This window comes from Engystomops pustulosus, chromosome 9, assembly GCF_040894005.1.
Source record: "Engystomops pustulosus chromosome 9, aEngPut4.maternal, whole genome shotgun sequence".
NCBI classification, from domain to species: domain Eukaryota; kingdom Metazoa; phylum Chordata; class Amphibia; order Anura; family Leptodactylidae; genus Engystomops; species Engystomops pustulosus.
This window is the reverse complement of record NC_092419.1, coordinates 10,529,836-10,557,688: the sequence shown is the minus strand read 5'-3', so window position 1 is coordinate 10,557,688 and position 27,853 is coordinate 10,529,836. Positions and strand designations below refer to the sequence as shown.

Here is a 27,853-nt window from a genome sequence, read left to right as displayed (position 1 = left end):
ATACAGCTGTTTTCCACTGTGTTTTTGGCCTCCTCTTCTATTGGGGGCTTGGATTCTATCATTGACCTATTAACACTCTGTATAGAAACATAAAGGTGGTCCTGCGTTCCCCACCCTACTATTCCCTCCTGCCTCCTCTGCACACACCCTGTTCCTGCCTGCCCATTTTTTCCAGGGCTGTTGTTACGTTTTTTTTTGGATAGACTTTAGCTTCAGACTGACATCAGAAGAGAAGAGAAGGAGGAAGAAGAAGAAGAAGAGGAGACGACTCCAGAGAATCTTCATACTATCTCAGAAATCCACAGGTGAAGTCAAGAAAAAAACTCTGAAAAAAATAAACTGTGAAAATGTTCAGCTGGATGAAGAAGAACGAGAAGAACAAGAAGACCCCAGAAGTCATCCATACGGTGACCGAGGGTCTCAAGGACCTGTATAAGAAGAAGTTGAAGCCGGTAGAAGATTACTACAGGTTCCATGACTTCCATTCTCCGGCTCTGGAAGATGCCGACTTTGATAACAAGCCTATGGTGTTGGTCATGGGGCAATATTCCACCGGGAAGACCACCTTCATCAAGTATCTCCTGGAGCAGGACATCCCTGGGAGTCGGATTGGACCTGAGCCCACCACCGACTCCTTTATAGCCGTGATGCATGGAGAAACCGAGGGGGTCATCCCAGGGAACGCGCTGATGGTGGACCCCAACAAACCCTTCCGCAAGCTCAATCCTTTCGGGAACACCTTTCTGAACAGGTAAGTACATGATATGTACGGGGGAGGGGGAAACTGCGAAAAACTATAAATATAAGCAATTCTGTTATACATGTCTGGGGCCTGGGTGAAGAAGAAGTTATGGGGAAGGGAAAACACAGGTTAAAATTCTGTAGTGGGTGAAGTTAAGATTGTGCTTGGAAGAATCAAGGGAAACATGGCTTTTTAGTTTAAAAAAAATTAATAAAAATTGCGCCACACCTGTCCTCAGGCAATAAGTGGTATTGCAGCTCGGCCATATTGCCTTAGTTGGAGCTGAGCTGCACATACAGGTATAACCTATACCCAGGTGTGGCTATATGAATGGCAGGGGTCCCATCAATCATGAAAGTGAAGACACAGAGCGCTGATTTATGGCTGCAGGTCCTTAACATTTCTGTGCATAGTGACACCACATGGTCTGCATGGAACTGCAGACGACCACTTTCACTTGCATGTGACTGTGCATCGTCTATGGACTGTGCTGCAGATCCTTGAATCGTCTATGGACTGTGCTGCAGATCCTTGCATCGTCTATGGACTGTGCTGCAGATTCTTGCATCGTCTATGGACTGTGCTGCAGATCCTTGCATCGTCTATGGACTGTGCTGCAGATCCTTGCATCGTCTATGGACTGTGCTGCATATCCTTGCATCGTCTATGGACTGTGCTGCAGATCCTTGTATCGTCTATACACAGTGCTGCAGATCCTTGCATCGTCTATACACAGTGCTGCGGATCCTTGCATCGTCTATGGACTGTGCTGCGGATCCTTGCATTGTCTATGGACTGTGCTGCGGATCTTTGCATCGTCCATGGACAGTGCTGCAGATCCTTGCATCGTCTTTGGACTGTGCTACAGATCCTTGCATCGTCTATGGATAGTGCTGCAGATCCTTGTATCTTCTACGGATAGTGCTGCAGATCCGTGCATCGTCTATGGACTGTGCTGCGGATCCTTGCATTGTCTATGGACAGTGCTGCAGATCCTTGCACCGTCTTTGGACAGTGCCGCAGATCGTTGCATCATCTATGGACAGTGCTGCAGATCCTTGCATCGTCTTTGGACAGTGCCGCAGATCCTTGCATCATCTATGGACAATGCTGCAGATCCTTGCATCATCTATGGATAGTGCTGCAGATCATTGCATTGTCTATGGACTGTGTTGCAGATCCTTGCATCGTCTATGGACCATGCTGCGGATCCTTGCATTGTCTATGGACTGTGCTGCAGATCCTTACATCGTCTATGGACAGTGCTACAGATCCTTGCATCGCCTATGGGCAGTGCTGCAGATCCTTGAATCGTCTATGGACAGTGCTACAGATCCTTGCATCGTCTATGGATAGTGCTGAGGATCCTTGCATCATTTGTGGACTGTGACGGGCAATGATGAGCATCTTGTACCAATCCCACAACCGGATCTGCTAAGAGGAACATCCCTGCCCTTCCCAGCAAGTCCCAGACATTTCCTAGATGACAGGATCCAGAATATTATTAGCCGGTCGCTGTTTTTGTAGATGGGAACGGCTTCCTGAGACACGTATGAAACAAGAAATGTCTTATGTAACTCTGATGTATCCAGTGATAGATCCCTACACATAACCCATAGACATTTGTGTACTCTCCCTTTAAGGTGGACATAAACCAATGACCCTCCAATCCCAGGACAATCACAAATTATGGACAATTTTTGGTGCTTTGTCTCTTATTTTTGGAGAAATTTAGAATATTTTTGTCCTGGTCACATATATTTATGTTTCTATTTTTCTACCGTTTTTCTATCTATTTACCCCGATTTTCCCCCTTTTGGACAGGTTCATGTGCGCCCACCTACCCAACAAAGTCTTGGAAAGCATCAGCCTGATAGACACCCCGGGCATCTTGTCTGGGGCCAAGCAGCGGGTGAGCAGAGGTGAGTGTTGTGCCCAACACAGGGGGGACCAGGAACCCGCTGAATACACCACAACCAGAAAGATTTTATCATTTGTTTCTGCCCTTGTGTCACATATGAGTGTTTTTTTTTTTTTTTACACACACTTGTGTAGGGGGCGTGGCTTAACTATAAAGAGGTGTGGTCTAAAATATGCAAATGGAAATATGTCAAAATATTATTATGACATAAACTGAGCCAACAAATAGGAGGTCTAATAAAAATATGATTTGCTGGCAGAGGGGGAATAAAACCACCATGGGTCCTGGGCTGCAGAAATATTATAGCCCCTACAAGTCTGGAGTCACTTCCTACATCTGGTACTAGGATCAGCTTCTTGGGAAATGGAGGATGTGTCCCTTCTGCTGCTTTCAATCTGCAGTTTCAGGACCTATGGAGGACCTTCGAAGGTCCTGAAATGGCTCTTGTGTGCATGTGTATTGAGAGCGGGAACAAGCAGGAGAGCAGATGTACAAGGATTTCATGGGTGAAGGTCCTTCTCAATATAAAATTTGATGGGTGGCCATGTGCCCCCTGGACACCACCTATATTATAATCCTCTACTGATTGTCGGTGTAGTATCTGCCCCGAAGGATCTTAAAATTTATCCCATATACAGAATATAATGCTTTATATTACAATATATTCTTCTGTGCCAGAAAGACCCTCATATTCCACCCACTTAAAGAAAAACAACAGGACTCACAGTCTTTCTCTATGAGAGGGAGGGGGAAGCAGGACTCACAGTCTTTCTCTATGAGAGGGAGGGGGAAGCAGGACTCACAGGCTTTCTCTATGAGAGGGAGGGAGAAGCAGGACTCAAAGGCTTTCTCTATGAGAGGGAGGGGGAAGCAGGACTCACAGGCTTTCTCTATGAGTGGGTGGGGGAAGCAGGACTCACAGGCTTTCTCTATGAGTGGGTGGGGGAAGCAGGACTCACAGGCTTTCTCTATGAGTGGGAGGGGGAAGCAGGACTCATAGGCTTTCTCTATGAGAGGGAGGGGGAAGCAGGACTCATAGGCTTTCTCTATGAGTGGGAGAAGCAGGACTCACAGGCTTTCTCTATGAGAGGGAGGGGGAAGCAGGACTCACAGGCTTTCTCTATGAGTGGGAGGGGGAAGCAGGACTCACAGGCTTTCTCTATGAGTGGGAGGGAGAAGCAGGACTTACAGGCTTTCTCTATGAGTGGGAGGGAGAAGCAGGACTCACAGGCTTTCTCTATGAGTGGGAGGGGGAAGCAGGACTCACAGGCTTTCACTATGAGTGGGAGGGAGAAGCAGGACTCACAGGCTTTCTCTATGAAAGGGCGGATATATAAATCAGGACTCATATATCAGCCATTTATCCCTTCTGCAGTGTTTTATCCTAAACCCTCCCCTGCTCTCTGACAGGAGACCTGACACAAGTTAATACTTTGTCCCCGAGTACCTGCAGAACTTTTCTCCTCCCAAACCCATCACTACACAAGAATTATTGAAGCTGAAACTAGTAAACAGGTAACTTATAGGAAGCCGTCCATTGCGCGGGGTCAGACGTGGTGCAGGATGTCCCGTCCTGTGTATGAGGAGAAGGGAAGGGCAGAGGGCAGCAGGAATCTGCAGCCATTAACTGATCTAAACATAATCCGCTATTGTTTATGGAAATATCCCTTCTCCCAAGGAGTGGCCGCGGCTCGGATCCTGGCGCGGTGCCTCCTGGCTCCGGTATATAAACACCAAGTAATGGGAACCCGAGTTCTGCCATCTTCTACCTATATCGTACGGGATAAATAACCTGCGTGTGCGATGGATGGAAATTATGTGTCACTATAAACAGACAATATAATGGTGGAGTCATTATATAATATTAGTAGTAAGAGGCGGGAACCGAGACATTATACTGTCATCTATGTATGAAGACTGATCTGTGCAGGAACGCACTACAATGGCGATCACTGATATATAAGGAAAATGGAATCAGACTAGAAGACTGTGAGTAGTCCCACCACTAGTCCCCCCCAGGTGCTCCATTGGGAAACCTATGCTACATTTCATAAGGAACATTTAAGGGCAACTTTCTTGTCCTGTTCTCCAACCCCTTTAAACACTGGGGCTTATTTACTAAGGCCCCGCGCCCGTATTTTCATTGGGTTTCGCGCTGGGGATTGTGTCGCACGCGATCGGATTGTGTTGCAATTACGCCGGCTTTCACAAACACAACACAAATTGGGGGGCGGCCGTCCAACGATCCGACCGAGCGCGGGATTTAACATTTAAAATTGTGTCACAAGACAATGCACTTACATGCACCAGGAAGAAGAAGGTGAACTCCAGGAACCTGAGCGGGGAAGTGACACATGCAGGATATCGGGCGCAGGATCTTAGTGACTCCCCGCACAGCGCATTATACACGGAAAATGCACTTACATGCACCAGGAAGAAGAAGGTGAACTCCAGGAACCTGAGCGGGGAAGTGACACATGCAGGATATCGGGCGCACGATCTTCGTGACTCCCCGCACAGCACATTATACACGGACAATGCAATTACATGCACCAGGAAGAAGAATGTGAACTCCAGGGACCTGAGCGGGGAAGCGACACATGCAGGATATCGGGTGCATGATCTTAGTGACTCCCCGTACACGGCGCATTACATACGGACAATGCACTTACATACACCAGGAAGAAGAAGGTGAACTCCGGGGACCTGAGCGGGGAAGCGACACATGCAGGATATCAGGCGCAGGATCTTAGTGATTCCCCGCACAGCGCATTATACACGGACAATGCACTTACATGCACCAGGAAGAAGAAGGTGAACTCCGGGGACCTGAGCGGGGAAGCGACACATGCAGGATATCAGGCGCAGGATCTTAGTGACTCCCTGCACAGCGCATTATACACGGACAATGCACTTACATGCACCAGGAAGAAGAAGGTGACCTCCAGCGGACCTGAGCGGGGAAGCGACACATGAAGGATATCGGGCGCAAGCTAGTAGTGAATAGCGGCAGACTTCATCCTCGTCGGACAGTCCGGATCAAGGATCGCGCAGGGACCGGGTAAGTAAATGTGCCCCAGTGAATCAATATAACCCACCATTGTGAATGACGTCCTATCATATTGGTTGGATTAAAGGGGTTTCCTGCTTTAGATGATTTCATTCTTATCCCCCAGGTTGTAGGAAGTTTCCTCCAGTGATTAGTTCTAATCCGATCAGGAAACTGACAGCAAGGGGAAGATTTACTTATCTGTCTGACTGAGTTCACCTACAGTGCATTGTCCGTGTATAATGCGCTGTGTCACTAAGATCATGCGCCCGATATCCTGCATGTGTCACTTCCCCGCTCAGGTCCCCGGAGTTCACCTTCTTCTTCCTGGTGCATGTAAGTGCATTGTCCGTGTATAATGCGCTGTGTCACTAAGATCATGCGCCCGATATCCTGCATGTGTCACTTCCCCGCTCAGGTCCCTGGAGTTCACCTTCTTCTTCCTGGTGCATGTAAGTGCTTTGTCCATGTATAATGCGCTGTGCAGGGAGTCACTAAGATCCTGCGCCCGATATATCCTGCATGTGTCACTTCCCCGCTCAGGTCCCCGGAGTTCACCTTCTTCTTCCTGGTGCATGTAAGTGCAATGTCCGTGTATAATGCGCTGTGCGGGGGGTCACTAAGATTGTGCGCCCGATATCCTGTATGTGTCGCTTCCCCGCTCAGGTCCCCGGAGTTCATCTTCTTCCTGGTGCATGTAAGTGCATTGTCCGTGTATAATGCGCTGTGCGGGGAGTCACTAAGATCCTGCACCCGATATCCTCCATGTGTCACTTCCCCGCTGAGGTCCGCGGAGTTCACCTTCTTCTTCCTGGTGCATGTAAGTGCATTGTCCGTGTATAATGCGATGTGCGGGGGGTCACTAAGATCATGCGCCCGATATCAAGCATGTGTCGCTTCCCCGCTCAGGTCCCCGGAGTTCATCTTCTTCCTGGTGCATGTAAGTGCATTGTCCGTGTATAATGCGATGTGCGGGGAGTCACTAAGATCGTGCGCCCGATATCCTGCATGTGTCGCTTCCCCGCTCAGGTCCCCGGAGTTCACCTTCTTCTTCCTGGTGCATGTAAGTGCATTGTCCGTGTATAATGCGCTGTGTCACTAAGATCATGCGCCCGATATCCTGCATGTGTCACTTCCCCGCTCAGGTCCCTGGAGTTCACCTTCTTCTTCCTGGTGCATGTAAATACATTGTCCGTGTATTATGCGCTGTGCAGGGAGTCACTAAGATCCTGCGCCCGATATCCTGCATGTGTCACTTCCCCGCTCAGGTCCCCGGAGTTCACCTTCTTCTTCCTGGTGCATGTAAGTGCAATGTCCGTGTATAATGCGCTGTGCGGGGGGTCACTAAGATTGTGCGCCCGATATCCTGTATGTGTCGCTTCCCCGCTCAGGTCCCCGGAGTTCATCTTCTTCCTGGTGCATGTAAGTGCATTGTCCGTGTATAATGCGCTGTGCGGGGAGTCACTAAGATCCTGCGCCCGATATCCTCCATGTGTCACTTCCCCGCTGAGGTCCGCGGAGTTCACCTTCTTCTTCCTGGTGCATGTAAGTGCATTGTCCGTGTATAATGCGATGTGCGGGGGGTCACTAAGATCATGCGCCCGATATCAAGCATGTGTCGCTTCCCCGCTCAGGTCCCCGGAGTTCATCTTCTTCCTGGTGCATGTAAGTGCATTGTCCGTGTATAATGCGCTGTGCAGGGAGTCACTAAGATCGTGCGCCCGATATCCTGCATGTGTCGCTTCCCCGCTCAGGTCCCCAGAGTTCACCTTTTTCTTCCTGGTGTATGTAAGTGCATTGTCAGTGTATAATGCGCTGTGCGGGGAGTCACTAAGATCGTGCACCCGATATCCTGCATGTGTCACTTCCCCGCTCAGGTCCCCGGAGTTCACCTTCTTCTTCCTGGTGCATGTAAGTGCATTGTCCGTGTATAATGTGCTGTGCGGGGAGTCACTAAGATCGTGCACCCGATATCCTGCATCAGGGCCGGTTCTAGACAAAGTGGGGCCCTGGGCAAAACTAAAAGTGGGGCCCCAAAATAAAACTATTTTATGACCAGTCACAGTCAGTAAGAGGCTCCTTTAGTATGGTAAAACAAACTGTAATATGGGAGAATTTTATAGGAGATAGATGATAGGGAGATTTATGGGCAGCATGGTGGCTCCGTGATTAGCACTACAGCCTTGCAGCGCTGGTCAACATCTGCAAAGATTTTGTATGTTCTCTCTGTGTCTGCGTGGGTTTCCTCCGGGTCCTCCGGTTTCCTCCTACACTCCAAAAAATTACTGGTAGGTTGATTAGACTGTGAGGCCCATTGGGGAGGGGGACCGATATTTTCTGAAAGCAAACACCTGCCCCATTTTCAAAATTGCATCAAAGATTTTATAGACATAGGCGCCTGCATGCAATTTTGATTCAAATTGAAACATTTTATTAAAAATACTTAAAATTTGACTTTGATGGCAAAAAATTTGATCCAAACAGAAAATGTTTACCTTCACATCTCCTAAATGTAATACATGGACATTTGTAGAGTTCACAAATGTGCCCTATTGATATGTTCACATGAATAAATCCACATAATATCACTAAAACTGTAATAACTAGATATCTGCTTTTCAGCTAGACATTTTTAGACAGTCACAACCTGCAAAATATAGCAATAAAACAGAATAAAAAGTAAAGGCGCCATAAAACCTAAAGAATAGGAAGCAGACAACCAGGCGATGCATTTGGCAATTAACATTCAAAATTTCCTCTAAAATATGTACAAATCCAGATACTTATATAAAGAAAATCTACTTTCCTAAAACAGATGTGAGGAGATCATACAGACCCCACATGTGGATATTCACCAAAATATGCAGCAAAGGGAACTGCAGAAAATTCCCACAGATGTATCATTGTCTGTTCCTTACACAATGGTAACTCAAATAAATAACTATATATCCATAAACCTCTCTAATGAGATAATAAAAGTCACTTTTAGATGTGCGCCAATGTATTAGCTGCACAATAACAGAACCCTCTGCGCTTCATAAGAATGAGAGTGAGAATGTCATAACATCGGTGTAAGTAATGGAGGATGGTGAGAAATAATAACTTTATTCCAGGACATGTGTGTGTTTTTGGTGTTACATATAACTTTATGGACATGTTCTGGTCGCGGTGTAGTCACATTAGGCGAAGAGGATCGAATGCTCATCGTATCAGTCAATTTTCCCAACAAAAAATAACTATCACAAAATAAAAGGGAACAAGAGAGAAAGGGCCACATTTATCACTTTTGTGCGCCTAAGTGTAGTAGTTGTGTCTAAATTCTGGCGCACTGTTTTCCAGAATTATCACAAGCTACAACCATCTGTGATAAGGTAATTTCCTGCCTCTTATTAATCACTTTACTTTAACACAGTTTAGGCGCAATTTTGGCGCAGTTTGGCGCAATGTTAGATTCGGGCAGTTACATGTGATCCTGCTACAAGCTCCTCTCTGCTTCTCCCACAGCCCAGAATGATGATAACACTCACAGCAGCACCCAGGTGTGTGACACCCTGCACCCAGTGACCTCCTCAGCAGGGGCTTCACCTGGAGGGGATCCCCCAGTGCCGATCTTCTGCTGCACCCTGTAATTCTGCACAGTATCCCCCTCAGACACACTGGTGATACTGTGCAGAATTACATGGGGGACACTTGTCAGTACTATGTGCAACATTCTGTAACATTCTCTTCTCTCTTGCTGTGAGCTCAGGATTCTGCAGAATGTTTTGTAAATAGAAGGTGATGAAGTGTAAATAGAGTCTGTAGCTCCTGTCTGCAGAGTATCTAATGACTGTATTATCTATACTAGTGTCTGCAGAGTATCTCATGTCTGTATGATCTGTTCTAGTGTCTGCAGTGTATGTAATGTCTGTATTATCTCTTCTAGTGTCTGGCTGAGCTTTTCTGCTAGAAATGAGCTGTTCTGCAAAGGGGCTCAGTGCTTTCTTCTCAGATAACGCCAGCTCCGGGCTGGAGTGTTTTTGCGCCCGTTTTTTTGCGCCTAAATGAAAAGTCGCAAGTGATGAATATCATTAGGCGCATCAAAACATCTGGATTGCTAGGATAAATGAGGGAAAGCTGGGTATTTTTGCTGTGCAGCTAATTTGGCATTTAGTCGCAAAAATGGCACAAAAAATGGTGCGCCTGAATGAAAAGGCGCAAAAACAACAGAAAAAAAACGATTGATACATGTGGCCCAAAGTGTGTTCTTAGATTTGCATAGAGAAGGGTTAAAAACATGAATATTAGTTGATATTATCCCTTCTCAAAATGTAGTAACATATAAAGTGAATATTTCCATTATCTGTGAGGTGCAGCAGCTCCTGTGTGCAGCAAATGCTCCCGCAGCCTGATGGCTAAGAATCTGAAGAGGGGGAGACACTTCAGGGGGCTGTATCTCTGGTTCTGTGACACATAGAACCACACTTCTTTTTTCCTATGAAAGAAGAGAGTCTCCTCTTTTATATGAATCTAAATTTGTGTTTCTAAAATGCAGAAAAACGGAGATATTAACTGTTAAACTGCCGTCGGAAGTGATATTTATATATAAAAATGGCACCTGATATTCTCACTTTAAACCTGAATATCTCTGGATCCAGAGCACCTAGAAACACAATTCAAGATTCATTTGAAAGAAGAGATTCTCCCCTTTCTCCCTGGGGGCCCTGGGCAATTGCCACCTTTGCCTACCCACAGCGCCGGCCCTGTCCTGCATGTGTCGCTTCCCCGCTCAGGTCCAACAGAATTCACCATCTTCGTCCTAGTGCATGTAAGTGCTTGATCTTGTGACACAATTCCCCCGATTCCTTTCGCATGGAAGCTGCGCCACAGTCCCAGCACAGACACCTGTTAAAAAATGGCGAACAGTCCAACGAAAGTGCTATCCACGACCCTTAGTAATTAAGCCTCCAAGTGTTTAAGCTCCTCCGCTGGGCAAGTCCGGTATTGCATGATTACCATGGTCATCCTCCAGAGTGACGCTCTGCAGTCTGCTGAAGGCGGGTTGGTTGGCACCGTTGCCCTGGCACAGCTGTGTATATAAGGAGGGTAGAGGGGCACAGACTTGGCACTATTAGATGATAGGAGGATCGCCTGGCACCATCACTCACATATATAAGTGAACGCCTTGGCACCGGTTCACCCTGTAGGCCAGTATTCCTGATAGTCCTGGAATATTTCGACATTTTTTCCAGCTGCCGGGACCTCTGTTGCTATGTTTCTCCCGTGTTGTGTTAGATGTGAATTAGGGCTCTGTGTAATGTTCATTGTTGGCCCTCGCTATGTCTGCAGCTGGTTAACTGTTTGCCTGCCATAGGGTAGGCTCGGGGGGGGGGGGGGATCTCCCTTGTCATGTGTGTGCCAGGAGTGGAAACTTTGATGGAATAAGAATTTCTTTTCCATGTGAGATAATCCGACATTCCATGTGAAATTCCTTGTAACACTCCGCGACTCCTCCATGTATGTGCATAGATCCGTGTGTGGGCGTATAGAAGGATAACAAAGCAGGGGAAGCCCGGGGCTATCCTGTGCCTACCCCTCTCCCCCTCTGCTGGGGTATCCCTCCCGTACCATGTTTTGGATGGTTGCTTAGGAGCAGCAAAAATAAAGGTGTTCCCCCTGCAAAGGGGGGGGGGGTGTGCTGAAGGAAAAGTTTTTAAAGTTTCAAATAACTAATTATTGCTGTATTACTCCTGCCATATACAGGCCACATATCTGAATTTATGAACAGAGGCAGAATCTTAAGCATCTGAAGACAATGTAGTAACCTGAAAGTCGTCAGAATATAAAACCAGACCCATGAAAATATAACTAGTGATATTATTGCTTTTTTTTAATTAGAAGAACATCCTGACAAAGTGTTGATCATAGGATGTCCCGTTGCTGCGAACCCCATCGATTATTGGTTTTACTACAGCACCTCCAGAGGTCAAAGGAGGAATTACACAGTTACAATGAGAAGTTAAGGCAGAGTATAGAATTGTTCAGTCCTCCAGGGCAAGAGGTGCTTGTGAATCTAATCTGCCTCTGATAGAGGGGTTAGATAAGGACCCTAAACCAAGGACCATCCTATTGGCTAATTTCTTAAGATACCTAAGACATGGCACCGATTTATAGCATCCCCATCACTGCTTGACATGTACCACATGTACTATATGTGCTTGGCTCCGGTCACCGTTGCTTGTGATCTCATTTGGCTTTTATTCGGATTTAATAAAGTGTCTGTGAATAGACCAGTGCAGGATTAGACTCCTTGGGGTCTTATTCTGCAGCAGATAAATCATACCGGATGGTGTATCTGGATTAATTTAGAACTATGGAGTTGTATTTTACACCCAGCTATTAGTTGGACTAGTTAAATGTTGAATTTTCTGGTGCCCCGGGGTAGGCAACGCCCAGCTTTCCCAAAGTCACGCCCCATTTTCGGACAAGTCAGAAAACTGCTTAAAAAGACCTTAAAACCCTCAATTATGGAAATTACTCCAGAATTCAGGTGTATACAGATTGGAAAATCTCCCCCAATGTGTTATGTCTAGTGGAGGATCTGACTGGGGTTTACATCCAAACATCTCACAATGTGCCATATATATTCACTGCTGGTATATATGCGTGTGTGTGAATATTCATTGATGGTATATATTTATATGTGTGGTGAGGACTGCTGGTATGCCTTGTGCAATACCTTAGGCAATGTCTGACTGAGGTATATATCTAAACATCTCACCATGTGCCATATATATTTAATGATGTTATATATGTATGTGTGTGTGAATATTCACTGCTGGTATATATTTATATTTGTGGTTAGGACTGCTGGAATGCCTTGTGGAGGACCTTAGGCAATATAGAACTGGGCTTTCCTTGGAGCACCAATTCTTGGGCGCACCCTCCATCAAAAAATTGGAAATAGCAACCTTAAAATTGGGATCCCTGATGCTGTATCTCTGGAGTTCAGTATTATACTCAAGGCCCACGTTACTCTGGTAGGCCTGTCAAACCCAATGTATGCCTCAGGGGCTCAAAGAACACAAAATCGAGACTCTCAAAATCAAGTCAGTTATTTACCCCCACTCGGGCCATAAACTGTCTATTATTTTTGGCTCTCCCCCTAAAATTAAAGTTCTACAAAAAAGGTTCCATATTTGAACAGCTTAAAATGACAGCTGCCAATGAGTTAATACTCTACAGAACTGTGAGTAGGACGAGTTTATGGCCGCCCCGAGTCGCCTCCTTCCAAGATCTCAGCCTCGCAGTCTCCCTTGGGTTCTACTCCCTCCCAGTTTTACATCTCCAAAAAAGGATCTTGGTTCCATGGGTTTGCTGGAAAGTTTGCAGCCTGGTGAGGGGGAGGCAGTGGAAGGGGAGGAGGGAGAGTTTTTGCTGCTACAGGACAAAATAATGAAATCATATCCCATTTGTACAATCTCTTTACTTGTAACAATGAGAAGGTTCTTATCTCTCGCTGCCAGAGGGTAGAGCGGAGAAACATGCCCGGCCAGATCATTGACACCAGGCTGTGGAGGGAAGGAAGGTGGCGGACAATCACATAACTACACTACATACATAATGCACAATATTTGGCTTAGTGATTATCCTAGAAGTGGTGGTCAAATGAGTAATCTGCTAGGCCTCAATGCTAAACTTGTGCTAGGCCTCCATGCTAAACTTGTGCTAGGCCTCCATGCTAAACTTGTGCTAGGCCTCCATGCTAAACTTGTGCTAGGCCTCAATGCTAAACTTGTGCTAGGCCTCAATGCTAAACTTGTGCCGGGCTCCACTGGTTTCTTCTGGTCCCAAACCCAAGTATGACTGCAACATCTACAATCCCTCCGGTTATGACATAATAGGGCACATTTACTAAGAGTCCGCACGGCGCATTTTCATCAGGTTTCCCGACCATTTCCGATCGGATTTTGGCGCAATCGCACCGACTTGCATGCGACACAAATCTGGGGGCGTGGCCGACGGACAACCCGACTGAGTTGGACTAAGCGCGGGATTTACAATTCAAATTGTGTCGCAAAACAATGCACTTACATGCACCGGGAAGAAGATGTGAACTCCGGGGACCTGAGCGGGGAAGCGACACATGCAGGATATCGGGCGCACGATCTTGAAGAATTGCGGCGGACTCCATCCTCGTCGGAGAACGCACCCAGGGGACCCATTGCCTTAGATATGGCAGGCGGCAGTTAGCTCTCATATCTTTGTGGATGAGCAAAGTAGTTCAGTGTACAGGATCAGTCAAACCCAATACTTGACCAATAGCAAAATCTTAAACTGGGCCCCAAATCTGGCATTTGTAACACAGTGGGGCTCATTTACTAAGGGTCCGCGGTCCGCACTATCGTCGGAATACCCGACGATTTCCAATGTGCGCTGCATTTAGAAAGGGTTTTTGGGGCACACGATCGGATTTTAGCACATCGGCGCTGGCATTGATGTGACACAAATCGGGGGGTGTGCCGTTGGACGATTCGGACTGAGAGCGGGATTTAAATTGTGTCGCAAGCCATGCACTTACATGCACCGGGAAGAAGATGGTGAACTCCGGGGACCTGAGCGGGGAAGCGACACATGCAGGATATCGGGTGCATGATCTTAGTGAATCGCGGAAGCTCCGAATCCTCATCGGACAACGCACCTCGGGGATTGCGATGGGATGGGTAAGTAAATGTGCCCCAGTATTTTGATGTGGCAGGAGGGTCTGCACATTCCTTTTGGGCCCCATGGCCTAGATGTCTCTCTTCTCATTCATCCTGAAGAAGGCAACTGTATCCTATGAACACTGTATATACACATAAGCCAAATGTTTTCCAGGGCCTACAATTTTTCTAATTTATACACCTCCTACATCATCAAAAAAGATCATTTAGTATAAAAAAAAAAAGCAAGCAGAAGTTAAGAAGGAGGGAGATGCAGCTGCAGATGATCACTCACTGTAGTAATGAAATAGAACAAGGAGATTTCTTTCATGATCGCTTTAAGGAACGGGCTCAGTTATAGAATTATTTTCTGAGGAGTGTAAAGTTACACCCCAGGTGATTGTATCCCGGCCTGGCAATAGTTAATAGTTAGAACATAAGTGAATGACCCCCCTCCCCCAGCATTGAGATTACATTCAATGGGGGCAGGTGTTAGATATAATACAGATATGAGAGAAGAATGTACCAGGATTACAAGTATCAGAGCGGCTCCAGTGTAACCAGGAGTCTTGTAAATGGAAGAAAATAAACCCAAGTGTAATTACCGTAACATAAACCGTGGACGCGGCCGCTCTCTGCTTCCATCTATCAGAATTATTTGGTGTCCCGTTACATATAAATTGTTTACATCTTCCATCAATCTGTGGATTTCGGTTCTTCTCACAAATCCCTCCAAACGTCAGCCGGACTAATCTACGAAACTCTGCATAAACATACGACTAAGGCGGCGCTACAGAGCGCAGGCGAGGGGGCGGCTAGTTTCAGGAATAGGCATTAATACTGTTTGGGAATTGCCTATTCCTATATTTGCAATAGAGTCAATGGGGGGCAGTTATCAGGGGTTGTACAGTAGCAAACTGCCAGGCGTTGCGAATATTTTAAACTTTACACCACCTCCATGCCAAGTTGGTGTGTAGGGGCATGAGTGGGGCGTTCCTGCCCCTTGCCCGTGCATTTGCTATAGTCATTAAACTTTCATAGCCCAAATCTACGTCAGGCAGGGCCGGAACCTTTTGATGTATCCGGCGGCCCTGGAGGGGTGGGAACTTAAAGGGGTGTTTCCATTTTAGCAAATTAATGTCATTTGTTTTTGTGATAAAAAGTTTTACAATTTTCTAAAATACTTTCTGTATCAATTCCTCACGGTTTTCTAGATCTCTGCTTGCTGTCATTCTATAGAGAGCTTCAATGTTTATTTCCAGTGGACAGAAATCTGACCATGGTCACACAGGTGCATAAAGAGCTGTGGGTTATAACGAGCCGTGCACCTGTGTGATATAACGAGCCGTGCACCTGTGTGATATAACGAGCCCTGCACCTGTGTGACCATGGTCAGATTTCAGACCATGGTCAGATGTCCACTGGACATAAACAGAGGAGTTTTCTGTAGAAGGACAGCAAGCAGAGATCTCGAACACCATGAGGAATTGATACAGAAAGTGTGTATAAATGTATAATACAAACAATAACATTAATTTGCTGTAATGGGAACACCCCTATAATCCTACACATGATACATGCCCCCCAGTATGTTTAGATAAAGGTTATCCAGCTTCTCTAAACTTGAAGGCTCATCCATAATCAATATTAGTTGGCTCGGGATCTGACCCGTTAGTCTAGGGAACCAACACCTTGTACTCTGGAGGACCCACCATGGCCATGCATTACATAAATAGATATGCAATACTTATATTCTCCTGCGGGGGTGCTGCAGGTAGATTAAACTCTTGCTCCTCGGATCCACCACTGATATCGATGATTTCTAGGGCACCACAGTGATTCTCCTAAAGCACTAACGCGGACCATCATGTCAAAGTTTATAGCTAGAGTCCTAAAACTGGATCATCTGTATTTGATGTAAAGAAACTTTTTCCAGAAAACTTGTGACTAACGTGAATATTTTGTCTGTTTCCAGGCTACGATTTTCCTTCCGTCCTACAATGGTTTGCTGAACGAGTTGATCGCATCATACTACTTTTTGATGCCCACAAGTTGGAGATTTCCGATGAGTTTTCAGAGGCCATCAGAGCCCTGAAGGGCAATGAGGATAAAATCCGCGTTGTTCTGAATAAGGCCGACATGGTGGAAACCCAGCAGCTGATGCGCGTCTACGGTGCCCTGATGTGGTCTCTGGGCAAGGTGTTCAACACACCTGAAGTTTTACGGGTCTACATAGGCTCCTTCTGGTCCGAGCCCCTCATGATTTCCAATAATAGACGATTGTTTGAACTTGAGGAGCAAGACTTGTTCCAAGACATCCAGAACCTGCCCAGGAACTCGGCTCTGCGCAAGCTCAACGATCTGGTGAAAAGGGCGCGGCTGGTTAGGGTAAGACGCAGCTTTTGTACATATTCACATTGTTCATATTTTAGGATGATTTTATCTTGATTGGAAAAAAAGCTGACATTGTCATGGGTCACGAGACATCTCCTTCTCTCATGCTTGAGAGCGCCTGTTGTCACGTTGCTGGACTAGGATCACCTAAGGGCTCCTGCATGCATTAGTCCACTCCCCGTCATAGCAGTTTCAGGGCAGGATGTCTCCCTCCTGGGTCTACAAGGGTTAGCTCTCCAGTTAGCGCTCCAACTATCATCAATTCTCACTATATGAATATTGCATAATCCTTGCACTGCTCGTTCCTAGGGTGGTATTCCAATATCTGAGTACTATTCATACAGGTGTCTATCTACAGGCGCACTGTTACATCAGAGGGTCTCACGATGTGCGGTTTGTCCACTGCTGGTATATATGTATGTGTGTGGATATTCACTGCTGGTATATATGTATGTGTGTGGATATTCACTGCTGGTATATATGTATGTGTGTGGATATTCACTGCTGGTATATATTTATGTGTGTGGATATTCACTGCTGGTATATATTTATGTGTGTAGAAATTCACTGCTGGTATATATTTATGTCTATCATCAGGACTGCAGCAGAGATCCATGTGACCTTCAGCTTACACATACACCAACTTACTTCAATTTACATATGTGTATTTACATATTACAAGGATCTACCTCATCATCCACCTATTAAAGGCATACACACCTATTTAATAAATGTAACCTAGGCAGCACAGGCACATTTCCATACTTTAAGGCAGTGAAATCTAAGTAGTTATCACTTCTTCCTGTTAACATAGAGGGGTGATTTCTCTGCACCTTATCCGCTGCAAAATCTGCGACCTCACTTGTACTTTGGAGGACCAAACACGGTGAAACATTACATAAACAGACTGTTGATTTGAATGGGCAATACTTATTATATTCTACTGCACCAGTTTTCTGTCGGACTTTGCACATTACTATTTGCACAAACGGCTCCGCACCACATATGTATCGAACGAAACTTATTTATGGCGCAGCTGCACTATACCCGACGCAACACAAATTTCTGCACTGACGGGAGTTCCGGTGTTCATTTGGAACGTACACCAGATTTATCATACACTCTCCGACAGAATTGTGTCCCCCACCCTATGTTAAAGTTGCACCAAATTAAAGCTGGTGCACTCAGCCGGAGCAGTGCAGGGGGTGCCAGATTCTTGAAGAACGGGCCCCACAAATCCTGAATCTGGAGCCCCCTACCCATTACACAGGGCACTGCATATAGTGCACTTTGCACTGTTTTTGATAAATGTGCGCCAGTATTGTAATCCTCAGCTAAGAATCAGAATTTTTATTCCATGTGAAGTAGCCCTTACACTGCTGCAAAGGGGGAATGAATTTGGGGAGCAAAGAGTTGATCTTGGGGCCATCAGCTGATATACCAGAAGGCTAGATATCTGCAAGGTGGTATCTGATAAATTGTCATACAAAGTGGGGTTTAGGATAGGTGGGCTTGCACAAGGGTCAGGGCTGGCGGCAGATCTAAATTGATTGGATATTAGGCTGTGCCATTTATTAACCCTTCTTAACCTAGCCCTATAGATCACATATCACAAAGTGCAAGGGGCGTCCCTGTAACCCTACGCAACCCGCCAGCCCTGCAGACAATGTAATGCGGCTCTATGTTTGGAAGGGGAAGTGAATGTGCGGACCCCTCATTGTGAGAACATAAACACTCAGCGTGTGTCCAATTATCAGGGTCGTACAATCACTCAACACGTAATAAGGTCTACAAATAATACACACGTCTAAGAGTGCGGCTATGGGAGAACATTTCCAGGAGGAATAACAGGGCTTCCCGGCTGGAGGATCCTTAAATATGAATATAACTCGAGGGCAGATACTATAATAAAACTGCATAAAAGGCAATAAAACCTCCTGAGTGGATGTAGAATAATCTATATTTGGGTATGGAGTAGGGGGTGCAGGGCTGGGCCGGGTGAGGGCTTGTTCTGACAGCAGATGATTTCATTAGCTTCTCTTTCTGGCTCTGGCATCCAGGCTGGGAAAATGGTGTGTGACCCAAAGCCAGCACATTCCTGCGAGTTTACTCACCGAGGGAGCGAGCAGGAGTGAGGGAGAGAGGGGCCAATGTAGAGAGGGAGAGGTAAGAGAATGGAAAGACAGATGAGGGAAGAGACATGGAAAAGTGAGCACTGGAACCAGGACTGGAGCTAGGACTGGAGCTAGGACGGGAGCTAAGACTGAAGCTAGGGCTGGAGCTAGGACTGGATCTGGGACTGGAGCTAAGACTGAAGCTAGGGCTGGAGCTGGGACTGGATCTGGGACTGGAGCGAAGACTGGAGCTAAGACTGAAGCTAGGGCTGGAGCTAGGACTGGAGCTAAGACTGAAGCTAGGGCTGGAGCTGGGACTGGAGCTAGAGCTAGGACTGGAGCTAGGGCTGGAGCTAGGGCTGGAGCTAGGACGGGAGCTAGGGCTGGAGCTAGGACGGGAGCTAGGACGGGAGCTAGGACGGGAGCTAGGACGGGAGCTAGCACTGGAGCTAGGACGGGAGCTAGCACTGGAGCTAGGGCTGGAGCTAGGACGGGAGCTAGGACTGGAGCTAGGACTGGAGCTAGGGCTGGAGCTAGGGCTGGAGCTAGGGCTGGAGCTAGGACTGGAGCTAGGGCTGGAGCTAGGGCTGGAGCTGGGACTGGTGCTAGGGCTGGAGCTAGGACGGGAGCTAGGACGGGAGCTAGGGCTGGAGCTAGGGCTGGAGCAAGGACAGGAACTAGGGCTGGAGCTAGAAGTGGAGCTTGGGCTGGAGCTAGGACTGGAGCTAGGACTGGAGCTAAGACTGGAGCTAGGGCTGGAGCTAGGGCTGGAGCTAGGACTGGAGCTAGGGCTGGAGCTAGGACAGGAGCTAGGGCTGGAGCTAGTACGGGAGCTAGGGCTGGAGCTAGGACGGGAGCTAGGGCTGGAGCTAGGACGGGAGCTAGGGCTGGAGCTAGGACGGGAGCTAGGGCTGGAGCTAGGACTGGAGCTAGGGCTGGAGCTGGGACTGGAGCTAGGCCTGGAGCTAGCACAGGAGCTAGGACGGGAGCTAGGGCTGGAGCTAGGGCTGGAGCAAGGACAGGAGCTAGGGCTGGAGCTAGGACTGGAGCTAGGGAAAATGTCACGCTTCTGTCTCCATCCATATTGATTACATAACATGGGGCAAAGTTTGGGTTTGCTGCCTTATGCTTGTATCTTAATACCTTTGCCAAGATAGAGTAGACTAAGTCTGTCCTCTCTTGCATTGGGTACTGAGGAACATGACCCCCAGCTATCCCCCAAAAATTCTAAGAAGGATCATGCTCTTGTCATTATTTCTAGAGATACAAGCAGTGGCATTGCCTCTATTTGTCACCTCTGGTGTCATTGACTTCCACCTTCACTCCTATCTATCCTCCATATCGATGACCCAGATACTTACATCTCTACCAACAATGGAGCCTCCAAATTATTTCATTGTGCTGTAGGGAGAACACATTACCGTTAGAGATGAGTGGACCCGACATCTAGGTTCGGATTTAGATGTATTGCTGGATTAGGGGCCATACAGAGTTACCCTAACCAATCCTAGCCATGGCTAAAAGCTAAAGGAGTTCATTTGCCAGATTGGCTGGTTAATCCGGCAGTACGTCTGGGTTGGGCGGCTGAACCCGAACGTCGGGTCTATCCATGACCTCAATGAGCGTCACTCACTATATGTGCAACATTGGAAATAGCCAAATATACAAAGTCGGCACAGATTTAAGTGTAGAATAATAATTAAGGGCGTGCTAGAGGGAGAGAAGCAAGGACACTCATATGAGGACCAAGAAAAGTCGGCCATGCAGATAGAGGCCTATCCATATTGGAATACATAGTGTGTGTGTTAACCAATGAGCCCACTAATGCCATAAGGATTTGACCACAGATTTGGGGTTATGGGCACATCCACCAGCTGTCGTTGGTTTGTGGTAGATGGGTAACGTTCTTCTTGGAGATTTAGTCATCCATCATCCGCCATCTCCGGTCTCTGAGTGACCCCAGTCTGTCTCTTGATCTTCTTCCTTACCGTTGCACCTGGACTCGCTGTTTACATCTTGAATATGTTTTATAAAGTACATTAATTGTTGCACAGAATCCTTGGAACACTCAACAAATAACAATCATTTGGGGGATTTGTTTGTCGCAGGACGGGTGAGGCATACAGTAGGTACGTGCTTGTGTGATTACATTGGGAAGCGGTGGCTCTAGAGACTGCCTGGAAACATAAGTACCTCCTTATCTCTTCCTGTCACCTTCTCCCGTGTCCCCCTGCTTTGTCCTGTTAATGAGAGCAGTGTATGGGATTTCCTCACCAGGGGAGGGAGGTGTATGTAATCTCAGTGCATGGACATCTGTAAAAGCGTTTCATGGGGGTAGTGTTGGCCTGGTGGGAGCATGGGAGCTCTACTTGCAAACAGACGAGGTATTGATAAAAGGCATCGGGAGGATGTGTGGTAAGGCTCACACCTCGAGTCAACTTTGTACAAAAATCATCCTCAACAAAATTGTTTAGATCCCCAAACAACTCAGAATCATTGAGACATGGGCTCCACTAGACCTATGAAGATGTCCTGTGGTCCCTGGTAACTTTACAGAAGATCCTTAGCGTCCTCCGATTATGGAGGTTTGGCCTTTATGAATTTCACAGCACATCCCACAGATTTTTCTTTTGGTGGCTACGTCACTGCCTTCAACTTTTGGTCATCTACCTCAGATCATTACTGGACAATTGTTGAACTGCATTTTCCTGCTAAAAGAGGCCACTCTTGTTGGTGTGAATGGGGGTAGTCGGTGTACAAAAATATTACCTAATGGCACACACAACCCAATGGGGCACATTTACTTACCCGGTCCTGTCGCGATCCAGCGGCACATTCTCCAACGAGGATTGGGGTCTTCCGGGGATTCACTAAGGTCGTGCGCCCGATATCCACCAGGTGTCACTGCTGTGCCGAGGTCCGCCGGAGTTCACCAACCTATTCCTGGTGCATGTGAGTGATTGATTTTGCAACACAATTGGTTTTTTAAATACTGCGGTTTTTGCAAATTCGTCAGGTTTTCTGATGGCCACGCCCCCGATTTCTGTCTCGTGAAAGCCGATCGGAATTCGGCGCACAACGGAAAAAGTCGGGACACCCGTCGAAAGTGCTGCAGAGCCCTTAGTAAATGGGCCCCAATGTCTTGATAACATAAAGAAAAGCCACCTCAGACCAAGTGACCTTCTCCCATGGTCCGGTTATGTTGCTCATCCACCCATTTTCAACCCAATGCACAGTAAGTGGTGATCTACTTTGTCACTCATAGCTACATATCTTTAGTATAGTACTATGCGATTAGACCAAAAGAGCTACTAGACACTCCCAACAAGCATCGAGAGACCACTAGATGCTATGCCCCAGTCATTGATTCACTTTTGGTTGAGTACGTACAACTACTTACCAAGCAGATCCTCAGGGGTTTCCATTATAGAGATGTAGCAACCCATAAATATGTACCAGTAGGCTTCCACTTAAGTAATATTGTTTACTCTTGAAGTCTTGAAGTTATGGCCTGCAACTTCCACATTGGATTTTTTGGTCTTCTAACCTTCAATGGGTCAACGAGGGGTTTTGGATGGCTCCTGCTATAAGTTTATCACGTCAGGATATGGATTCTATTTGAGGAGCAGGACGGATTTAGTTTGTTTAGGGATCTTCATATTTCTAGGACTTATGTTTAGAGTATTGTTTAGGTCAAGGGACTACACGAGAGTGCGTGATAAGACGAGCAGGAAAGAAGGCAGGATTTATGGTCTTTTTGAGTTGGTTCTTCAGAACTGGTAATAAATCAGCCCCGGAGCTTTTCCTTATTTAGTGCTTTTATATCATTTAACACATCATCTAAACATGAAGGTTTAGACGTCTACAACCAGGACCCGGAATGCAGAGTGTGAGCCATGTGTAACGTTATCTCAAGAGAAGCAAATAATCCTCCATAAATTTCAACATAGCAAATTTCTAATTCTTCTCGAGGTCATGAGCCCAAAGTATTCCGACATGTCTCCTACAATCCTGACCATGCGCCCAGTTCACAAAAATTACTGGGGAAAAGTTTAGTAATGAATATAAAATGTAGCCTGAGGACCCCCTTTCCTAGAACATCGGAGCTCAGGTTTGCAAAAAGGGGCTCAATCCTACTAAATCAGATATTGCCTTTCCACCTAGTGGCCTGAGAAGCTGGAGATATGGTGGACACTTAATGGGCACAGAAGATATCCAGGGGTATTAAAGGGAACCTGTCACCAGGAGAGCCATTTTTAGCACTCCCCCAGTCCCCACAGAGCATAGTACATACACTGCCAAAGTGTTTTTTTTATTAAAAATAGGTTTTACAGAAAATAAAATATGTTATATTGTACCTTTCATTAGCATCTGCTGTGTGACTAGGCAGTTGCCCACTGGGAGGGGCTGGAAAGGAGCAGTTCCCCCCCACCCTTGGGAAACATGTGACCTTTTCAAATATATGAATAACTCCCCACACTCGGGATTGGCTGTAGAGGAGCAGGGGGCGTCGCTAAGCCCAGTGATGGGTGTTTTCATATATTTGAAAAGGTCACATGGAGTAGCTGTTTCCCAAGGGTGGGGGGAAACTGCTCCTTTCCAGCCCCTCCCAGTAGACGAGTGCCTAGTCACACAGCACATGCTAATGAAAGGTACAATATAACAAATCTTTTTTTCTGTAAAACCAATTTTTAATACAAAAACATTTTGGCAGTGCATGTACTATGCTCTGTGGGGACTGGGGGAGGGCTAAAAATGGCTCTCCTGGTGACAGGTTCCCTTTAAGGGAACCATGAGATGTTTCTTTCCTATTCAAAGAGACCAGTACTATAAATACTACATTATATTGGAGGATATGGAACAGAGGTTGCATTGGGGCCCATCAACAGATAGACCCACTGAGGAACCTTATCTAAAGAATGACATATATTCATAATACCCCAGTAGGATGTTAATAGATAGTTGACGGGGTCCATAAGGAACTGCTTTCATGCTCAAAATGGCAGAAAATAATAACCATTCATGCAGCTACGATGAGCAGTAAGCTAGAAATCTGCTAAACAACTTGTACACATGCAGACAGTGAAAGGGCAACGACTGGGGCAGGTAGTATCTTATCTCACATCCAATGGTTCCTGTCTCATCTGAAATAGATAAGCGAGTCGGTGTCAATAATGGTGTCAGTCCCAAAGGAAGCCAAAAGCTTTTCTGTCATCCTGTTCTCCTTGAAGTGTTAGATGTCTCACGCTCCCGCCCGCCCGTTCTTCCTACCATTCTCTCCATTGATGTTGTGGCCCCCCTGCGATTCCTTGCCAAATTCTGGAGAATTCTCCAGGCTTCCTCCGCAGGAAGAGAGCAGGATGCTGGCAGAGAGTCTATGACGTGGACAGAACAGAGACACCACAAGCGTCAGACACACCAGTTATGCCTCGTCCTTTCTGTGCCAAGAACCATGTGTTACCATAACAAAAAGGCAAGACAATAAACAGGGAGCAAAGTTAATGAGGCTCATTTACTAAGGGTCCGAATGCCGCACTTTCGACGGGATTCCCGAATATTTCCGTTTTGCGCCGAATTGCCCCAAGATTTTGGCGCATGAGATCGGATTTTTGCACATCAGAGCCGGCTTGCATGCGACAGAAATCGAGAGGGGGGGGGGGTGCATGGCCGTCGGACAACCCGACGGATTCGGACAAACCGTGGAATTTTAAAAGGTTTTGTGTCGCAAGATCAAGCGCTCACATGCACCGGGAAGAAGCAGGTGAACTCCGGCGGACCACGGCGCAGCAGCGACACAGGAAGGAACTCGAGGACGCACGAGCTTAGTGAATCGCGCCGGATCCGAATCCACTTCAGACAACGCACCGCGGGATCGCGACGGGACAGGGTAAGTAAATCTGCAGCAATATTATAGAGCAAAGCTTGTGCCAACCACGATGGGTGACCCAAGCTTAGATTGTTTTACATCCAACTTAATCATGGGTGGCAAGAACCAGAAAGTTCTCTCTCGTCACACTACCCAACATAGAAAAGGAACATGGCCTAAGGTTCATACCACGCTACTCTATACCAAGGGTTGAGGATGTCTAGGAATGGGGGAATAAGAAGGTGGACGCATTTCCATTGTTATTTTCTAAAGCTGCCCTTGAATTCTACAACCTTGGTTGGGTGAAGCAGATGGAGCCACTTGGTCGCCATGTCTTAATAGTGCCCTATGCCACTAGATTGGATACAACTGGAGTCCAATTAAAACCCTCTAGTGACAGACTGGTGGCTTTGGGCACATGTGTACTGAGAATAGGTATCTTCAAAACGAGTAAGTCTCACATGTCTCAGAGAAGTTTCTGAAATTCCTCACCATTTGTTTACCTTGCAGGTCCACGCTTACATCATCAGCTACTTAAAGAAGGAGATGCCATCTGTTTTCCGGAAAGGAAACAAGAAGAAGCAGCTTATTAACGAGTTACCTGTTATTTATGCCAAGATTCAACTAGAACATCATATTTCTCCTGGAGATTTCCCTGACTGTGCCAAAATGCAGGTAGTTATACAATATCTTGTGTTCCGGTTTTGTATTTTTTCGGAACTTAGATTTGATGAAGACTAATAACATCACAAAGTCAAATTTAGGGAGATGACTACTTGTCCATGGTCAACAATGACCATCTTAATGGTATCTGCTAATGTTTGAGGTTTGGTCTATCAGAAATACATAAAAATAGAAGCCAAGGTCGCTCATTTATGACTCTTATCTAATGTTCTTCTCCCTTCTGTCCTACAGGAACAACTGATGATTCACGACTTCACCAAGTTTCACTCCCTGAAGTTGAATATGATTGACATTCTGGACGAGATGCTAACGGTTGACATTGCCAAACTGATGCCACTCCTCCGCCAAGAAGACCTGGACACCACCGACAATGTAGTGCAAGGAGGAGCTTTCGATGGCACCCACAATGGTCCATTCGTTGAAGGCTCCATGGATGGCATCTTAGAAGGCATTGAGGATGACGAGTGGGTGGTTACCAAAGACAAACCGAAATATGATGAGATCTTCTTCAACTTAGCCCCCACTGATGGAAAACTAACTGGCACAAAGGCGAAGAACTGGATGATAACAACCAAGTTACCCAACTCTGTCCTGGGCAAGATATGGAAACTTTCTGACGTTGATCGAGATGGCATGCTGGATGATGAAGAGTTTGCGTTGGCAAGTCATTTGATTGAAGTCAAACTGGATGGCCATGGGCTTCCTCCTGAGCTGCCCACACACCTCATCCCACCATCCAAGAGGCGACAGAAGGGCTCCGCTGAATAAAAAGCTTTTGAGCTTCCATTTTTTTTGTCCTCAACCCCCAACCTATTGCACACTCACAAACTCGATGTCCTTCACAGGAACATTCTTCATCAAGTGATACTAACCCAAGCAAATTATCCTAAAGACACTTTGTCCGCTTCAATATATCCAAGTTACTTACCCTGTTTAGAAGCTCAGAGCTCCTTACAAGCCTAGCAGAAAGTATTTATGGTTACAAATTGGCTAAAAAGTGGCCTAGTATACCAAAGTCGTGGAAAAGTGACTCAAGAAGAACCCAGGTCTACCACACAAACTGCAGCCAATGGTGTTGAATTCCCAGACTGTAATATGTGACATTACATGCAATACACACACATCTCTGTAGGATGAAGTATGTTAGGTTGACCAATGGGATTGTTATTCAACTCCGATATGAGGGCGGCCATCTTGAATCCCGGGATGAAGAGGGATGGACTGGTCAACGTGTGAATCTGAGTTGTCTGTAATGTATATTGTTACATAATCCACACTAGACACATACTACATCCTTTTGGTATATTCTGTGTTCCTCACTGATTGTAATATATCCAGCAATTCACCATCCTGCCTTATTGCTTTTATATATATATGTTTATATACATGATTGTTTCAATAATATCACAAGTTCTGTGGTCATGGAAATAATGTATGTAATTAATGGGAAATACAAGGCCGTTCTGAGATGTGTAAAGATTCAGGGAACTTGTCAAATTCAAAATGTAATGCAATCTGCTGGAAGCACATTATAGAGCAGGAGGAGCTAAGCCAATTGTATATAGTGTCCGATCACAGGTAGCATATTATAGAGCAGGAGGAGCTGAGCAGATTGTACATAGTGTCCTATACGCAGGCGGCATGTTATAGAGCAGGGGGAGCTGAGCAGATTGTACATAGTGTCCTATCTGCAGGCAGCTTGTTATAGAGCAGGAGGAGCTGAGCAGTTTGTACATAGTGTCCTATCTGCAGGCAGCATGTTATAGAGCAGGAGGAGCTGAGCAGATTGTACATAATGTCCTCTCTGCAGGCAGCATGTTATAGAGCAGGAGGAGCTGGGGAGATTGCACATAGTGTCCTATCTGCAGGCAGCATGTTATAGAGCAGGAGTAGCTGGGGAGATTGTACATAGTGTCCTATCTGCGGCTAGCATGTTATAGAGCAGGAGGAGATGGGTAGATTGCACATGATTTCGTATCTGCACACAAAATGTTATAGAGCAGGACACTACTTACAATGGGGTCAGCTGCTCCTGCTCTATAACTTACTGCTCCATAGATATTCCCATTGTCATGCTCTGTGGTCTCCTGAAGTGGACCACGAATAACAATGTGTCACGTATAGCGACTTCTTTTATACATTGGGGCCTATGACCCTCTTGCTCCTGCAGTGAAGGATTTTAAGGAGCTCCATGAAGGATGTCAGTGTCCATATACCGAGAGGTCTATATACTGAGCCCCCAGCGCTCTGTGCCCTCCTCTTATCTTATAGCTGTGAAGTTTATAGCCGCTATATCCGGGACGTGCTACTTCTTATAACATGTCTGTACATTGGAGTAATCTGCACATGTGACTACTATGTAATACTGGTGCTCCGCAAATAAAACAGCTATTGGATATTAA

General features: G+C 46.3%; 1 protein-coding gene across 1 annotated transcript; it reads left to right on the top strand.

The window, feature by feature from the left end:
* Positions 1-27,853, top strand: EHD2 (EH domain containing 2). Its single transcript, XM_072122910.1, has 5 exons — positions 1-751; positions 2,567-2,664; positions 16,369-16,781; positions 25,278-25,442; positions 25,683-27,853. Exons 1-5 carry the CDS (start codon positions 348-350, stop codon positions 26,217-26,219), a joined length of 1,617 nt encoding a protein of 538 aa, XP_071979011.1. The 5' UTR covers positions 1-347; the 3' UTR covers positions 26,220-27,853.